The sequence below is a fragment of the Symphodus melops genome, assembly GCF_947650265.1.
Source record: "Symphodus melops genome assembly, chromosome: 13".
Lineage (NCBI taxonomy): Eukaryota > Metazoa > Chordata > Actinopteri > Labriformes > Labridae > Symphodus > Symphodus melops.
The window spans coordinates 23,805,644-23,819,589 of record NC_136703.1 but is presented as its reverse complement, the minus strand read 5'-3'; the positions used below and the strand labels follow the sequence as shown (position 1 = coordinate 23,819,589).

General features: G+C 41.9%; 3 protein-coding genes across 5 annotated transcripts in view; 1 reads left to right on the top strand and 2 right to left on the bottom strand.

Annotated features, from left to right (window-relative positions):
• LOC306833906 (uncharacterized protein) overlaps positions 1 to 5,690 on the bottom strand; it is a 42,217-nt gene extending 36,527 nt beyond the window's left edge. For 2 of the 3 annotated variants that reach the window (XM_079359531.1, XM_079359530.1), the window contains exon 1: positions 5,601 to 5,684. Coding sequence is in view for 1 of the 3 variants with exons in the window: in XM_079359530.1 (XP_079215656.1) it covers positions 5,601 to 5,603 (3 nt within the window). In the remaining 2 variants the exon portion in view is untranslated. Of the gene's footprint in view, positions 1 to 5,600 lie in introns of all 3 variants that reach the window. The other variant, XM_079359529.1, reaches the window with a different exon arrangement.
• Positions 194 to 5,380, top strand: cd40 (CD40 molecule, TNF receptor superfamily member 5). Its single transcript, XM_079359533.1, has 9 exons — positions 194 to 346; positions 916 to 997; positions 1,833 to 1,955; positions 2,058 to 2,204; positions 2,293 to 2,386; positions 3,033 to 3,091; positions 3,917 to 4,000; positions 4,102 to 4,139; positions 4,749 to 5,380. Exons 1-9 carry the CDS (start codon positions 296 to 298, stop codon positions 5,043 to 5,045), a joined length of 975 nt encoding a protein of 324 aa, XP_079215659.1. The 5' UTR covers positions 194 to 295; the 3' UTR covers positions 5,046 to 5,380.
• A 1,045-nt stretch (positions 5,691 to 6,735) lies between the features above and the next one.
• irx7 (iroquois homeobox 7) lies at positions 6,736 to 8,280 on the bottom strand. The gene is made up of 2 exons (XM_079359784.1): positions 8,057 to 8,280; positions 6,736 to 7,745 (listed from the first exon to the last, which is right to left on the bottom strand). The coding sequence occupies exons 1-2, from the start codon at positions 8,264 to 8,266 to the stop codon at positions 6,978 to 6,980; spliced, it is 978 nt and encodes a 325-aa protein (XP_079215910.1). The 5' UTR covers positions 8,267 to 8,280; the 3' UTR covers positions 6,736 to 6,977.
• Positions 8,281 to 13,946: the final 5,666 nt, after the last annotated feature.

Here is a 13,946-nt window from a genome sequence, read left to right as displayed (position 1 = left end):
TTATCTTCCAGATGTTTCAAGTTTTAAATACAAGACTTTTACTGGAGTATTTCATTTTAAACTGTGATGTTTCTATTTAAACTCATGTAATGGTGACAGTAATTCAACCCAAGTTTAATCTTGGGAGAGAGACTGTTTGTTTACAGGAAATGGTCAAGTGAAAAGAAGAGAGGAGTGACGGAAAGCCCCCCCCCCGCAGCTCCGCCCTGAAAGAACAGCAGTGAAGACAGAGAAGTCAGCTCAGATCAGCTCACATCAGACACAACAGACTGAGTGAAGAGTGCAGACACACACCATGGAGGGTCAACACGCCAACATGCTGCTATTACTCATGTGCGCTATCATGGTGAGTGACGTCATTTCAATACGTTTTGTGATTTTAAAAAAAAAATGGTTTTGTGAAATGGGCGCTGCAGTAAGCTGCGGCTACATCGCTGTTTTAACTCTTTTGCATTGATTTGTTTCTCTTTATTCTCCTAAAATAAACGTTGCATTTCATTTTAAATCATGTGTTGCTACAGAGTAGACATTTAAATTCGGTGTTATATCTACAGTGTGTTATTGAGAGACAGGCCCTATGACTCGTCTTTACTAAGTTTACTTTCACTTTCGTTTTGAGTCTGGCGGTAAAGCGCGTGACTGTGACAGATCCTGAAAATAATGAAGTTAAGAGCAGATAATATGTCAGAGACAGACAGAATTATAAAAGCACCATCAAATGCAAATAAAAACGTCAGAGAAAGACAGAATGAAATGCGCCAGTTTGGCTGTGTAAGTTTCAAAGGTGTGTCGTTGAATGTTTGGGACTTTCCACCACAGCCCTGTTTGTCACCACAGAGAAGCCCACGATCATAACGACAAACCTACACCCCCTCTCATTACAGCACATTGTTGTTGCTTTTTTTTTTTTTGCAGGTGATGGCTGCTGGTCAGAAATTCTGTAACCCAGAAAATCAGTATCTGAAGGATGGACAGTGCTGTAAGATGTGTGGTCCAGGTATGAAAACATGTCTGCTGGATGTGTTGAAGGCTGATGTTTAAAAAGAAGCAGATACAGCTGGACTTTGAAAAAGGATGGATCAAATGAACTTTATTTATCCGTTAGGAACTTCATTGCAGGGAAAGCGCCAGTACAGAACACAAGACACAACATTCACACTTTAAAAAGTGAAAAATTCTGATTGGTCATGAAGTCCCTAATAAATAGCTTAAAGGCAACACTAGATTAAAAGCAGTGGTAAATTAAGTGGTAAAAGAAAGTGATCACAGTCCCTGTCGGCTATTTAACAGACGGATGGAGGTGAGGAGGAAGCTGGAGCTGGCCCTCTTTGTCCTCAGTGGGAGCGCCCTGTCCCTGAGGGCCCTGAAGGCAACAGAGTGTAGTGAGGGTGCAGGGTGGGTGAAGGCTCAGTGGAGATCTGGGTGCCTTTGCTCAGGACTCTGCTGTTGTAGATGCTAGTTAGTGACTGCAGACAGACAGTCTTAGCCTCCATCTTTTTGGATTCTATTTGTTTATAATCTATTGATAAACCAAATGAGTGTTTGAGGAATTAGAGCTGCTGTTGAATGTTTTTTTTAACTTTAGTTAAAGTCAGACGAGCTGTTTCCCCTTTCCAGAATTATTGCTAAGCCAGCTAACTTGTATTGCTAAACCAGATGTAACTTTTAGCTGTGTTGCTCTTATTATATAACTCTTGAAAGAAAGCAAAAACCTTCATATTACCCAGAAGTCAAACTATTCCTTAAAGGCACAGGACTCTTTTTTTAAAAAAAGATCATAATTGTGCTTTTTTTCCTCCTACATGACGCAGCACTTTTGCTTTTTTTAACAGGAACCAGAATGTCCTCGACAGCTACCTGTGATGAACCTCAGTGCGTCGACTGCGGGGAAAACGAGTATCAGGACACGTACACGACGGCACTTAAATGTAAACGCCAGCCGTTCTGTGACCCAAGTAAGATCTTGTGAAAAATCCAAAAACTATTCCTGCACATCACGTCGACGTCCTTCTGTTTAACGCGGCTCCTGTTATAACTCGTGCGTATTCATCTTCCAGATAAAAACTTTGAGCACACCGTCCACCCGAACAAGAAGAAAGAAACCATCTGTAAGTGTAAACCGGGGTTTCACTGCTCCAGTGAAGAATGCATCACCTGCGTGCCGCACACCGTCTGTCCACCAGGAGAAGGGGCCGAACGCAGAGGTGTGATACACTGCATCCTTTACAATCTCTGCATCACCCGTCTCGTTTGTTCAGTGTGTTGAATCTTTTTTTGGTCTTATTCTTTCAGGCAGTCATGACCATGACACCGTGTGTGAGGCGTGCCCTGTTGGCACGTTCTCCAATGAGAGCTCATGGGACGCCGCCTGCCAGAAACTGACAGAGTAATAAGAGAAGCAGTCGATTGGTCGATTTGACCTCAAATCAATGTTGTTAATAAGTGAATATTTTAGCTTGATTACGATGAATGAACTATTATTTCATTCATTTGCTCTCTACTGTAAATACAGTATGCTCCACTATTAAAGCTGTGCATATTTAACCCTTTTCTGGTTATTGATTGAATAATTTGAACTGAAATCAAAGCATCTCTTGAAAAGGAAAACAGCACAGTTTAGTTTTAAAGCAGAATTTAAACCGTACAAAATAAACAACTTGGATTTCTGACTGTTTTTCCGCAGTCTTTACATTTGACTTCTTTTTGGTCCCTCGAGACAACGTGTCCAAGAGCTGGACGTTGATTCAGTGTTGTGGATTGGACGTGTCGTCACGTGAATCTGGACTAATTGATAAGATTAAAAATCGATTGTTCCGAATTTCGATTTATTCCCCGGCCTTATTTAGCGGACAAACTTTTATTGAAGATCTCAGTTTAAGGTTTTGTGCCCATCTCTTAGGATCATCATTAATAAATCACATTTAAAAGAAATGGGATTATTTTGGGGGTTTAGCTCACAGTTTGATCGCAGTGAGAGAATGAGGGATTATGTCTCGACATGTTCATTTATTGATTGATCGATCGATTTGCAGGTGCGAGAAGGACTACCACATTAAAGAAGCTGGAACTACAACGTTTGACAACGTCTGTGGTGAGTTGTGTGTAGGCAGAGAAAATATAAACGTTTCTCACTTTTAGCTCTTCCTTTCTTCCTCTGCAGCTGTGCGGTTACTATATCTGTCTCAAAACGAAACCAAACACATGAAGAGGTGAAGCCTGACATAAAGCAGATGATGATGGTCTGCGGTTTCTCATGGGACACATAGCTTACACTACGTCTGTGTGTTTAGAATTAAGACATCTTACTTCCTCTGCTAAGATACAAAGGTATGGCAGAAACCCCCTCAGACATACAGTACAGCAAGCCTATTTCCTGTTGTGGGAACATGGGCGACACAAACTTGTTTCTCAAGTCTGGTTACTCAATGATTTTAAAAACATGGGAGACCAACAGATTTTGAATGTTACTGTCCTTTAGACACACACGATGCAAAACACAGCCATCCTACGAGCCCACATCCGAGATCTCACAGAAACGTGTGATCAACCGGGATTTTAGTAGAAAAACAAATATGGAGGACGATCAACGTCATCCGTTAAATTGAGACGTTAGAAAGGCTCTCGTGTTGTCACAGTAATTCAACAAGCTGCTCTTCTTTTCTCGTGTTCGTCTTGGCCCGGTACGCACGCCTCTAAGTTAGCTTCAGTGTTTCAAGCACGCAGCATCCGGTCTGCTCGCTCTCATTGAGTAGTCCGTTAGAGGCAGCCCGGTCTGGAGTCGTAAATATTAACCATGTTTATATTGTGGGCCTGAAACCATCGAGTGTGTCGCCTATCTGGAGTTTAAAGGAACAGTGTGGATAACGGATTCTCTCTCTCTCTCTCTCTCTCTCTCTCTCTCCCTCTCTCTCTGCAGAGAAAGACTCGCGGTTGCATGCAGTTTGGATTGTTCTTGTGGTTTTGGTCTTCCTTCTAATAATTGCGGTTGTGTGTTACAAAGGTAAGCTTTGGTTTATTTGCTGCCTGTTACTTTTGATTTAATTACCTCACGTTTTATAAATCCACTTGATGTCCTTCATGCTCTCCGTGTTTTCGTTTCAGTGTGGGTCAAACGAAGAAACGCAGAAGGAAAGTTTAAGGTAAATTTGACACTACAGTCCTTTAAATCAACAACATGCATGAACATTTCTTTTACCGTCTGTAGACGATTCCTCTTATATATTTCATGTTTGCAAATTAAAAGGAGGAAATTTATTTATTTTATCACCTTCTGGAAAAAAGTTTGATAAAGACAGTGATGCTTCTTTTATATCTGCGCGCTTTATATGTAGCCAGAGAAAACGTCTGAGAAGGCTTCTGGACATTTCAAGCAGCCTGTGTTTGCTATAATTGTCAAGGATTGGTAAGGACAGAAGAAGTGGAAGGACAGCTTGACGTTTCCAATGGCGAAATTCTGTTCATCCTTAATGGAGAAGTCAGTGTCCAGAGTCGGGGAAAAAAACACAAAAAAAACTGTCTGAACTGTAATAAAAGTCTGTTTTTAAAAAAGTTCAACATCAGACTAAAAGCAACATTGGTCATGTGACCTGGGTATAAACACTGCTGAGAGGGCCAGGGTTGTTCTTAAACCCTGAACCTGCCAAGTAAAAAAAAAAACACTGAAATTAAAATCTCTTGCCCTGAATGTTTTAAAAAAAAACACTAAAATCTGTTCGCATTTTAATTTGTATCCAATGTTTCTCCTGTAGAGCTGTTTCAAACCATGTTGGGGTGAGAAAAATGAGCCGCTGAGAGAAGTTAAAATAGCAAACCCGACTGAGGAGGAGTCCATTCTGCCGTCCGAAAAGCCTTTTGTGAGCATGCCGGAGGAGAACGAGGATGGAAACCTGGAAGTGTCATCAGACGTCACGCATACGGCGAATGGACATCGTGTACAACAGGACACGAAATCAGAGCACGTGTCTCAAGAGGAGTCACACAGCCCACAACAACAGACTGGACCCTTCTCTTTCCAAAGTCAATCGAGCTATGATGATAGGTTGTAATTATCAGCTCGAAGCTTTTTAAGTTTCACTTGTTGATTCCCCACCCAGAGATGGAGAGGCGCCTTAAGAGTGTTGTAAATATAAATCCGTTGCGACGATTGTGTAACTTGTGTTTGAATATTTACACATTAAGTGTCATGAAACACTAAATTATTCTGCTGCATAGTGTTCAGTTAAGCATATTGTAGTTTTAAACTTTCCACTGTTTTAGAAATTGCTTTTGGATGTAGCTGTGAGTGTGTATATTTCTGTAAATTGTTCACTTGACATTCCTTCATTTGATGAAATGTGCAGCTTGTAAAGACAACATTAAAATGTGTGAAACTTGACCTTTACACTGAGTGTTATTTTGTCTTAGTTTGTTGCATTGTTGTTGTTGTTTTTTTCACTTTAAAGCCATATTATAAAGTCTCACTATGTGACCTTCCTACCTAAAAAAATGCATTCAGTTCCCATATAAATGGAAAGCAATGTGAGCTGCTGTGGGAATAAACTTGCTTTTATCAGCGTCTTGTTTTGTAAGATTAGTATGCCGAATTAACAACAGCAACTTACCATTTGCGATGAAACCACAGCTGTGGGGATAAATGTTTCTGATTTCCTTCCAAGAATAAAAATAAATTAAAAACGTTCATTCCAAGGCGGAATAAGTCTGCAAACAGCTCTATGGTTGAATGCCTTGATTGGACTTAAAGAGTCCCAGGTGATGCACCATCTGCTTGCACCTGTGAGACTTCTGCATGGCTTTGTCAGGATGTAGTTACTCCTAGATTCCTCAAGAGGGCGCCAGACGTTTACTAAAAGCGTGTGAGCGCTCAGATAATCAGTTTTATATAGTTTCAAAATAAACTGGATGCATAAAAAGAAAGAAAAGATAGATTTCGATCAGCAGCATTGTAAAGGTAGAAATGAAGAAGAGAGAAGTGTTAACATGCTGAAGCTTTGTTATTTAATATTCTTTTGTATTCATGTGTTTTGCTTGGAGAAAATGGGCTCAGATAAGAGTTAATCTCCCCTGTGTGTGTGTGTGTGTGTGTGTGTGTGTGTGTGTGTGTGTGTTCCTGTTTGTAGGGATTTGCATGTAGAGGATAGACCTGAAGACAAGGCATCGACAGCTCCCAGGGGCCTTCTCATTATCCCCGGATTAATGGAGGTACAGCTCTTTGTGTTGTACTGTGTGGAGAGTGTTTGATAGTGAGGAATACCCTCATCCTAAATCTTTAAACATGACCAACACACCAACAGAACTGCTGCTGTCAGTCACAGCTCATTGTTAGACTTTTTTTTTCCTGAGAATAAAATGGCCGAAATTAACACCTCCAAACATCCATTTTCACTTTGAAGATAAATCAACCAAGAGGTGTCAACGTGACGTTTAATTGGTAGGGATTATCACCTTTGCAGAAATCAGTTTCGTAGACTTAACTGACCTGGGTTTGAAATGCAAACTAAGCCAAAAACCTTCTTTGTTATTCTCATCTTGGAGGACTGTTTGTTATTGAAGAGTAAACCTTTTTAATTGCTGTCAAATGTGCTGAAGGAAAAGATGTTGCATGGATTTTTTTTTAAATAGTTACCGCCTAAATTTATTATTATTATTATTATTATTATTATTATTATTAGTAGTAGTAGTAGTAGTAGTAGTAGTATTGTGTTGAAGTCAAAGTCACAGACACATCAGGATCTCGCTCGAAGCTGAACTTTATTTAAGCAAAAATATTTCTTCACGTTTAGACAAAGGAAACATAATTTACAGTTTGGCGATGGAAAAATACGTTTTACATTTATTTACAATAACACATTTTAGTCTTTGGTCCCGGAACATTTCACTGCAAACCTCAAAAGGAGGCCAAAGTCCCTGAGGTTTGATAGTTTAAAGTGCAAAAAAGCTGAGGTGAAAGTCTTTTTGATTTTGGAGTCCAAAACACGCGCTCAGATGATTTCACGCGGGGTGTACGTGGGGACAAACAGGCCGTTCCTTGAAGCCCACTCTGCCCAAAGTTTCCCGGCCGGATGGTAAATACTGTCCACGGGTTTCTTCACAGTGTCCGAGGTGGCAGTCTCTGCCAAAGACCAGATTTTTGGTTTCTGGTTCACATTGCTCTCTTTACTTTCCAACACGGAAGGTGTATGTTCCGAGTTTTCCACTTTCTTGACCAGTGAGAGATCTCTGTCCTCGTGCTCGCTGCTTGGCTGCTGCTGCTGCTGCTGCGCCTCCAGACGCTCCTCCACAGGTGCTGCACTCCCCACCTGCTCGTGGGTGTCTGCGCGCTCACTTTGCGCTTCCTCCTCGTCCTGCTCATCCAGGTGACATTTCTGCAGCGAGCTCTCCTCATCCTCGCTCTCCCCCTCCTCCTGCTCCTCGTCATCCTCCTCATCCGACTTCCCCTTGGACGCCCAGCTGACCCGGTTCTCCTTTTTCAGGCGTCGCCTCGCATTCGCGAACCAGGTGGAGACCTGCGTCAGGCTCATCTTGGTGATGATGGCGAGCATGATCTTCTCGCCTTTGGTCGGATACGGGTTCTTCAGGTGCTCGTTCAGCCAGGCCTTGAGCGCCCCGGTGCTTTCCCGGGTGGCCACCTTGGCAACCCTTCCGGGATCCTCTGCTGCTCCAGGGCGGTACGGCGAGTAGAAAGCTCCCCCACGAGCCAGAAGCGCGTGATGGTAGGGAGAGGCGGCCTTCAGGTCGAAACCGTTACTCTGGAAAAGCGAGAAAAGAATCGTTAAAGCGAGGAATGACTTCCAGAGTGAGAGGCTCGTGCGTAAAACCAGGAGTGATGTAATTAGAAACTAAAATAAAAAAAATGAAGCCTCTTAACACTTTATCATCTGTTAATTAATTATTTTTGGCCTCTTGTATGTCATAAAGTCAGAAAATCTCAGTTTAACCTAAGATGCTTTTCTTAAGGTTATTTAACATTAGATTTTACGCACATTGTTGTTTAAAATAGTTTCTACAAACTATCAGGAAACATCGTATGACAATTATAGTTTGAGCATGATGAACTCACCATGTGTGCGATGTGCCTGTGGTGTGGATAGGGGATAAAGTTGTATCCTTGTAGTCCTGAGTACGTTAAAGGAACTCCTGCAGCCATCGCTGCCAGCTGCTGCTGCTGCACGCCCGGCGGGCAGCCCAGCACCGGGATCTGATATCCTGCCGGCATGTTCATGTTCCTCTCCAAGAAGAAGTTTCCAAATCCAGTTTGTGAGGCGGGCATCTTTTCCTGTGTCCCAGCTATTCAGGGTTGAGTGACGAGCCAGCCTCCTGCATCTATTTATACACACCCAAGCTGCCAGCGTGTGTGTGCAGGGAGGGGGAGAGGGGGGAGAGGGGGGAGGTCCCTGTGGTATTGACTGACAGCTACGTTCAAAAGACCTGCAGCTTTCACTGGCAGTAAATCCCATCAAAGAAGCCCTCCGCTGTTCCTTTTAGCGTTTTTGGTGGAGAGGCTGAATAAATGCTGCTTATCGCGACACAGTTTTCTGCAGAAAGCTGAGGGCTCTATGTAAATGTAGTTCTTTTTCTTTTTCGGTGTAGACTCCACGAAGTAACCCCCCCCCTCCCAAAAAAACCCCAACTTTAATTTACTCTGAAAGATGTCAATGAGCAATATTGTAAAAACACATCACAGCACAAAAACATCATAAAGAATCACAGTGATTTATCCTACAATGATGAGAAAACAAACTGAGATAAAAATCATTACAGGTGACATTTATCTTATCTTTCATCTTTTCATTGTTCTTGTTTTCCAGCTCTTTCGAGAGCTTTCACATTAAAAAAAAAAAAAAAAACCTTTATGTTTTTTATTTTCCTCCTTTTGCATGTTTTGAACATTTTTTGTGCGTATTTTAATTTTGGCCTTAAGGACGCTTAACACCAGTTGAATGTCATTTTTAACACTTCTCATGTCTGGCACTAATCTTCAGCGGAGATCTTAGACAACGAGCTGAATTCAGTTCACAACATCCTGCTATAGTCAACACTGTCGCACCTTCACATCTCAACTTCTTCTAGATTGAATTAAACGTCTGATTACGTTGATGATGACGTTTGATCACGCTCATATACAAATAGGGAAGGTTTTTACGCACGCGGGAAAGTCACGTATTTCCCCAACCGTTCTCCAAAAGAAACCTCATGCAGTTTGTTTTTACCCTGAATAAATGAGAAATTAAATAAAATCAGGCCGAAAAGCCCCCAGGCCGTAAACCTTTTTATTTGTTAATTTATTGAGTGAACCACAACAAAGTGTTCCCTCACATGTCGGATGGTTTTTGTTTTGGGTGAAGCGCAGCGTTTCAATGGCCCTAATTAAACGAGGTTAAGCGAAACAGGTGTTGACTAATGTATATGATAATTGTGAGATAACAGATGCTAATGTGTGTGTGTGTGTGTGTGTGTGTGTGTGTGTGTGTGTGTGTGTGTGTGTGTGTGTGTGTGTGTGTGTGTGTGTGTGTGTGGAGGGGGGATGTTAGAGATAAGAGGAGAAGATTACACTTCTTACCCCCCCTTTAAAAGAGCCATAGTTAAGCTCAGTGTTTGAGTTCAAAGGAGCAGCACACCTCTCTTATCTCACATCTTTTTCATTATTATATTAGCAGCATTAAGAGGTGGTGATGTCCTTTTATTAACAGCTAACATTAACATTAGTCTGTAGGGAGGGTTCAACATATTTCATTAACCACCTTCTTTTTTTCAGTCAGTGTTTCTCTTCTGATTTTTTATTTTTTTTATCCGAGATTTCAGACATTCAACTTTAAAAGTTAAAAGCTTTTAGCCCATCCCCCGTCCTCTTTGAACTCCAAAACTCTTCTCTCTGTGAACCTCAATAAGCATCCGTCTTTGTTAGTGTTCATGTGATGGAGCTTCTCTCATGCTCATCCTTAAAGCTAAATACTCTTTGACAGTTTTAAAGTGAAAGCACGCATGCTGAAAATACAACAACTCAAAATGACGTCTACTTCATTCAGAATATTTTTTATTCTATTTGAAACACTTGAGAAGAAGAGTTGAACAGAATCATCCATATGAAGGTTGCATCTCGCACGAGACTTAAACAACTCTTTGTCCCACATTCACAGTCTTTAGCTGTTTGTTTTTCATATCATGTAATAATGATTCAGCAAACGTGTCCTTGAATTCCCCCTGGGGACAAATAAAGTTTCTCCAAATACAGACAGTTCAGAGGGACGGACAGGTTGTGATTTTTCTAATAAACTGGATATCCGAGGGTAGAGTGGTGTGCAGGATGTCTTTCTTTTTAGGGTAATAATTGATTTTTAATTTTGATTTATTGAACAGCTTTATTTATTTAAGGAGGAAGGTTTGACTTCTAACATATGCTCATTGTGTTGTTGAATATCCAGAGAACTTCTGCTCAGCTCACGTCTTTACTCTGATCATATCACAGACGGTGATGTGCGACACTTTTCTACTTTCTCTTTTCTTCAATCTAAAATGTAAGGGGCCTTTAATTGTGATACATTATTTCTACAAGGTGGTATTGATACTTTAATTCAAGTGTGTGTGTGTGTGTGTGTGGGGGGGGGGGGGGGTCTGAATGCTTCTTCCACCACAGTAACAGAGCCCTATGTTCTCCTTTCATATGCAGATTTCACTTCTATCCGACAACAAAACCACTTCAGCTCCCAACAGTCCCTGAAACACGGAGTTAAAGTCAACGGGCTCAGAGACGCAGAGTGTACGAGTGCCAATGATCTGCTCGTAATGTCACCAACAACGTACACACACACACACACACACACACACACACACACACACACAACGTACACACACATCTGTGATGGTTTGAATGCAGAGATGATGTCAGACGGATTTCTGGACAAAGTTGCCAAAATAACCAGATTTTCTTGTAATCGATGAATCATATTTTATTTAAGATTAAAGTCAGATTTATATTTGAAGTTATTGGTAACTTTTTTTTGGCTTTGTGGAGCACTGATTTACATTTGTACAACTTTGGATGATAAATGACAAAGTGACGTTGCACATTTGGAGTGAAGAATCAGCTCCTTTTTGGTTTGTCCTTTATGATATTAAAACTGAAAAGCATCCGTGGTTTGGACTTCAGTCGAGCCCGACTGATAAATGGAGTACAGCGAGCATGATCACGATCCGTAAATGTGCCGTAACTTTCCAGTCGAGTAACCATCTTGTCTTCTTTATATATCTGTTTTCATCTGTCTCTACTGATCAAAGAAAGATATCGGCAGATTTATCGATAGCTGATTTTCTCTTTTCTTGATATTAATATCGGCCCCCAAAAAATCCAATATGGCCGACCCTGGACTTTAAGTCAAAATGAAAGTCTTTTAAGACAACATTTATGATAAACCTAAATCAACCGACCTCTCCATCTTTGTTTCCCCTTCGTATTGAGCGTCCCTACGAGGTGTTTCTAAAAAGTTCATATTTGAGGCTCGCTCAGTTAGAGACTGAGAGATCCTTCTGAACAAGCTGTGGATCGAAAGTGTTGAAGCTGGAGGGGGAGAAGAAAAAAAAAAAAAAAAGGAATTCTTTGGGGTGGGGTCCACAGAACCTAAAGCAAATTTGAAGAGGAGCAACAATGGGCCGAGCAGAGAGCAAAGAGAAGAAGAAGGCTTATGGCGTCAGTGTCTACATCTCGCAACACAAACAGCTCAGGGCCGCAGCCTTTGTCCCTCACTCCTCCTTTTCATTCTCTTCCTCTCTCTGCGGCTCGCTCACAATGCAGGTGTTGGTCCCGCTCTGACAGGTCGGGTCTGAGCTGTTTGCCGTTAGGATGTCGCTCGTTTACAGGAGAGAGAAAAGTGACCAAATGGAAGAGGATTGTCCTGGGCATGCAGAGATACAGTACGAGATAGCAAAGAGGATGAAATGATCTTTATCTCTGATAACAGCCGACTCGGGGAAACTGTCCGTTATCTACAAATCCTCTGAATGTTCCACATAATACGCAGACAGTTGGGTTTAAAAAAAAGGGTTTGGGGTAAAAGTGCAGAATGACAAGGCATGCAGCTAATGAGCAGGTCAGGACAAAAGGTTTAGGTGTGACCTCAATTACAGACAATCCCCTACCAGCGAGCCGACAAAGGGACTAAACATGCAATTAGAATAGCTCATAGGTAGGTGTGAACAGGACAACAAAAGCCTGCAGAGAATCCACAGTCTTCAACACCTCCTGCTTGTTAGTTTATTTTTACTGCAGCCGATACTGAGAGCAGAGAAAGTTTACAGAAGTTTACGGGGGCCGAAAAAGTCACACACAAAAAAAAATCATCATTTTTTAAAAGAACATTTAAACAAAGACACGGGACGAATCTTGAAACACAACAAGGACGACCGTGAGGAGCGCTTTTGTTATTTCTGAAGCATCTTATGGTCTGTTGTACCTCCGATCATATCATGTTGTTTGTTTGTTTGTTTATTTTGGATCCTCATTAGCTTCCACATAGTGAGAAGCTACTCTTCCTGAGGTCCTTGCCGTCTTTCACCGTGACGATACGCGAACATTCACACACTAATATTCCTTTCACGCTGTGCAAAGCACTCATATATGATTTTGACAACGACAGAAAATTATATATAAATGAAAAAAACAACAACGGATCTCATCTCATTGTTCTGTATCTTATCGTTTCTAACGTATTGTTTCGTGTTGTGTCGTATATCGTATCGTAACTCTTCTTCTGTTATGGCTTTTATTTCTTTTGTCTGCATTAAAGTGATTCGATGATTTGCAAAATGTGACCTTCACTGGGCTGTTTAGGATTTTACAGTATGAAGTGTTTGTTGTATTTCTAGCTGTGAGTTGGCCTGAAGTGAGCTCTGTAAATGGAGTTGAGTTTAAATGTTCACGAGCACATTTTAAACGATGCCGATCAAAAACAGTCGATTGACCACAAACGCATCACGGCTTCCAACCGCAACCTCAATTTTCCTCCCTTAATGAGATTTTCCTGGGGCGGCTTCACAAATGGAGAGATGTAAGCAGAGTGTGAATGTTATCAAGCTCTCCCACCTCTTTACTATCTGACCCCCTTCTCCCAGACCCCCCCTCCCACTCTTTGTCCTTTGTCATTACTCTTATCAGGACCACTCTATCATTCTTTCTAAATAGTCGCGGCGCTGAAACCGCTTGCAAATGTAAGTATGTCTTTGTTTAGGGCCGGCCAGGGGCCCGCCTCCCTGCTCCCTCCTGGGTGCAGGCTGATTGACGGCCCTCTGCTGGGTGAGTGACAGGCGGCGTTGGCAGGGCCGTGGTGTGCTTGGTGTGACAGCTGCTGCTGGTGCTGGTGTCTCCCTGTGTCGAGTGCTGCGGCCCCGCAGGAGCCCTCGGTTGGAGAGCTCTGGTCCAGTTAGCACAGCCGGTCAGAGCGGCTCCCCGGCGTGCTCAATGTTGCAGAAGAGCTTGTAAAGTCGCAGCACCCCGTTTCTAACCATCATGTGTGGCATGGAGTAGTGACGTTTTTTATGCGCGTGCGTGGAAGTTAGTGTCTGTCCTGATGAGGGTGAAATCCTTACATGGATCCTCCACATGAAATCTTAAGTCCCCCCCCCTTTTTTTTTTCTAACACCTTCAACATAGTTTTCTTGCTGCAGGCCGCCTCAGAGCTGCAGACGATGAAGCAACGTTTTCAAATCGGATTTATTGTTGAAGTCATTTCCCACATAGAGCTGCTCAGCATGAAGTGGCTTCACATACTTCACTCTGAGATCTTTGTTTTCATAAATCTTTTCAGTAGGTTGAATCTTTCGGACAGTTAGATGAACAAAAAAAAATAAAAATCGAAGTAGATCAATTCTCATGATCTACGGAGTTGTGTTTTTTTTATGTTTCAACATATAAACCCGTTTAGACTCTGACACCTGTATCAGAAAGACGGACAATCCTG

Coding starts and splice junctions, on each gene's coding strand:
- cd40 (XM_079359533.1), top strand. CDS start 296: ATGGAGGGTCAACACGCCAACATGCTGCTATTACTCATGTGCGCTATC. Junction 998..1,832: donor CTGTAAGATGTGTGGTCCAG/GTATGAAAACAT, acceptor TTTTTTTAACAG/GAACCAGAATGTCCTCGACA. Junction 4,001..4,101: donor TGCGGTTGTGTGTTACAAAG/GTAAGCTTTGGT, acceptor TTTTCGTTTCAG/TGTGGGTCAAACGAAGAAAC.
- irx7 (XM_079359784.1), bottom strand. CDS start 8,266: ATGCCCGCCTCACAAACTGGATTTGGAAACTTCTTCTTGGAGAGGAAC. Junction 7,746..8,056: donor ACAGGCACATCGCACACATG/GTGAGTTCATCA, acceptor TCGCTTTTCCAG/AGTAACGGTTTCGACCTGAA.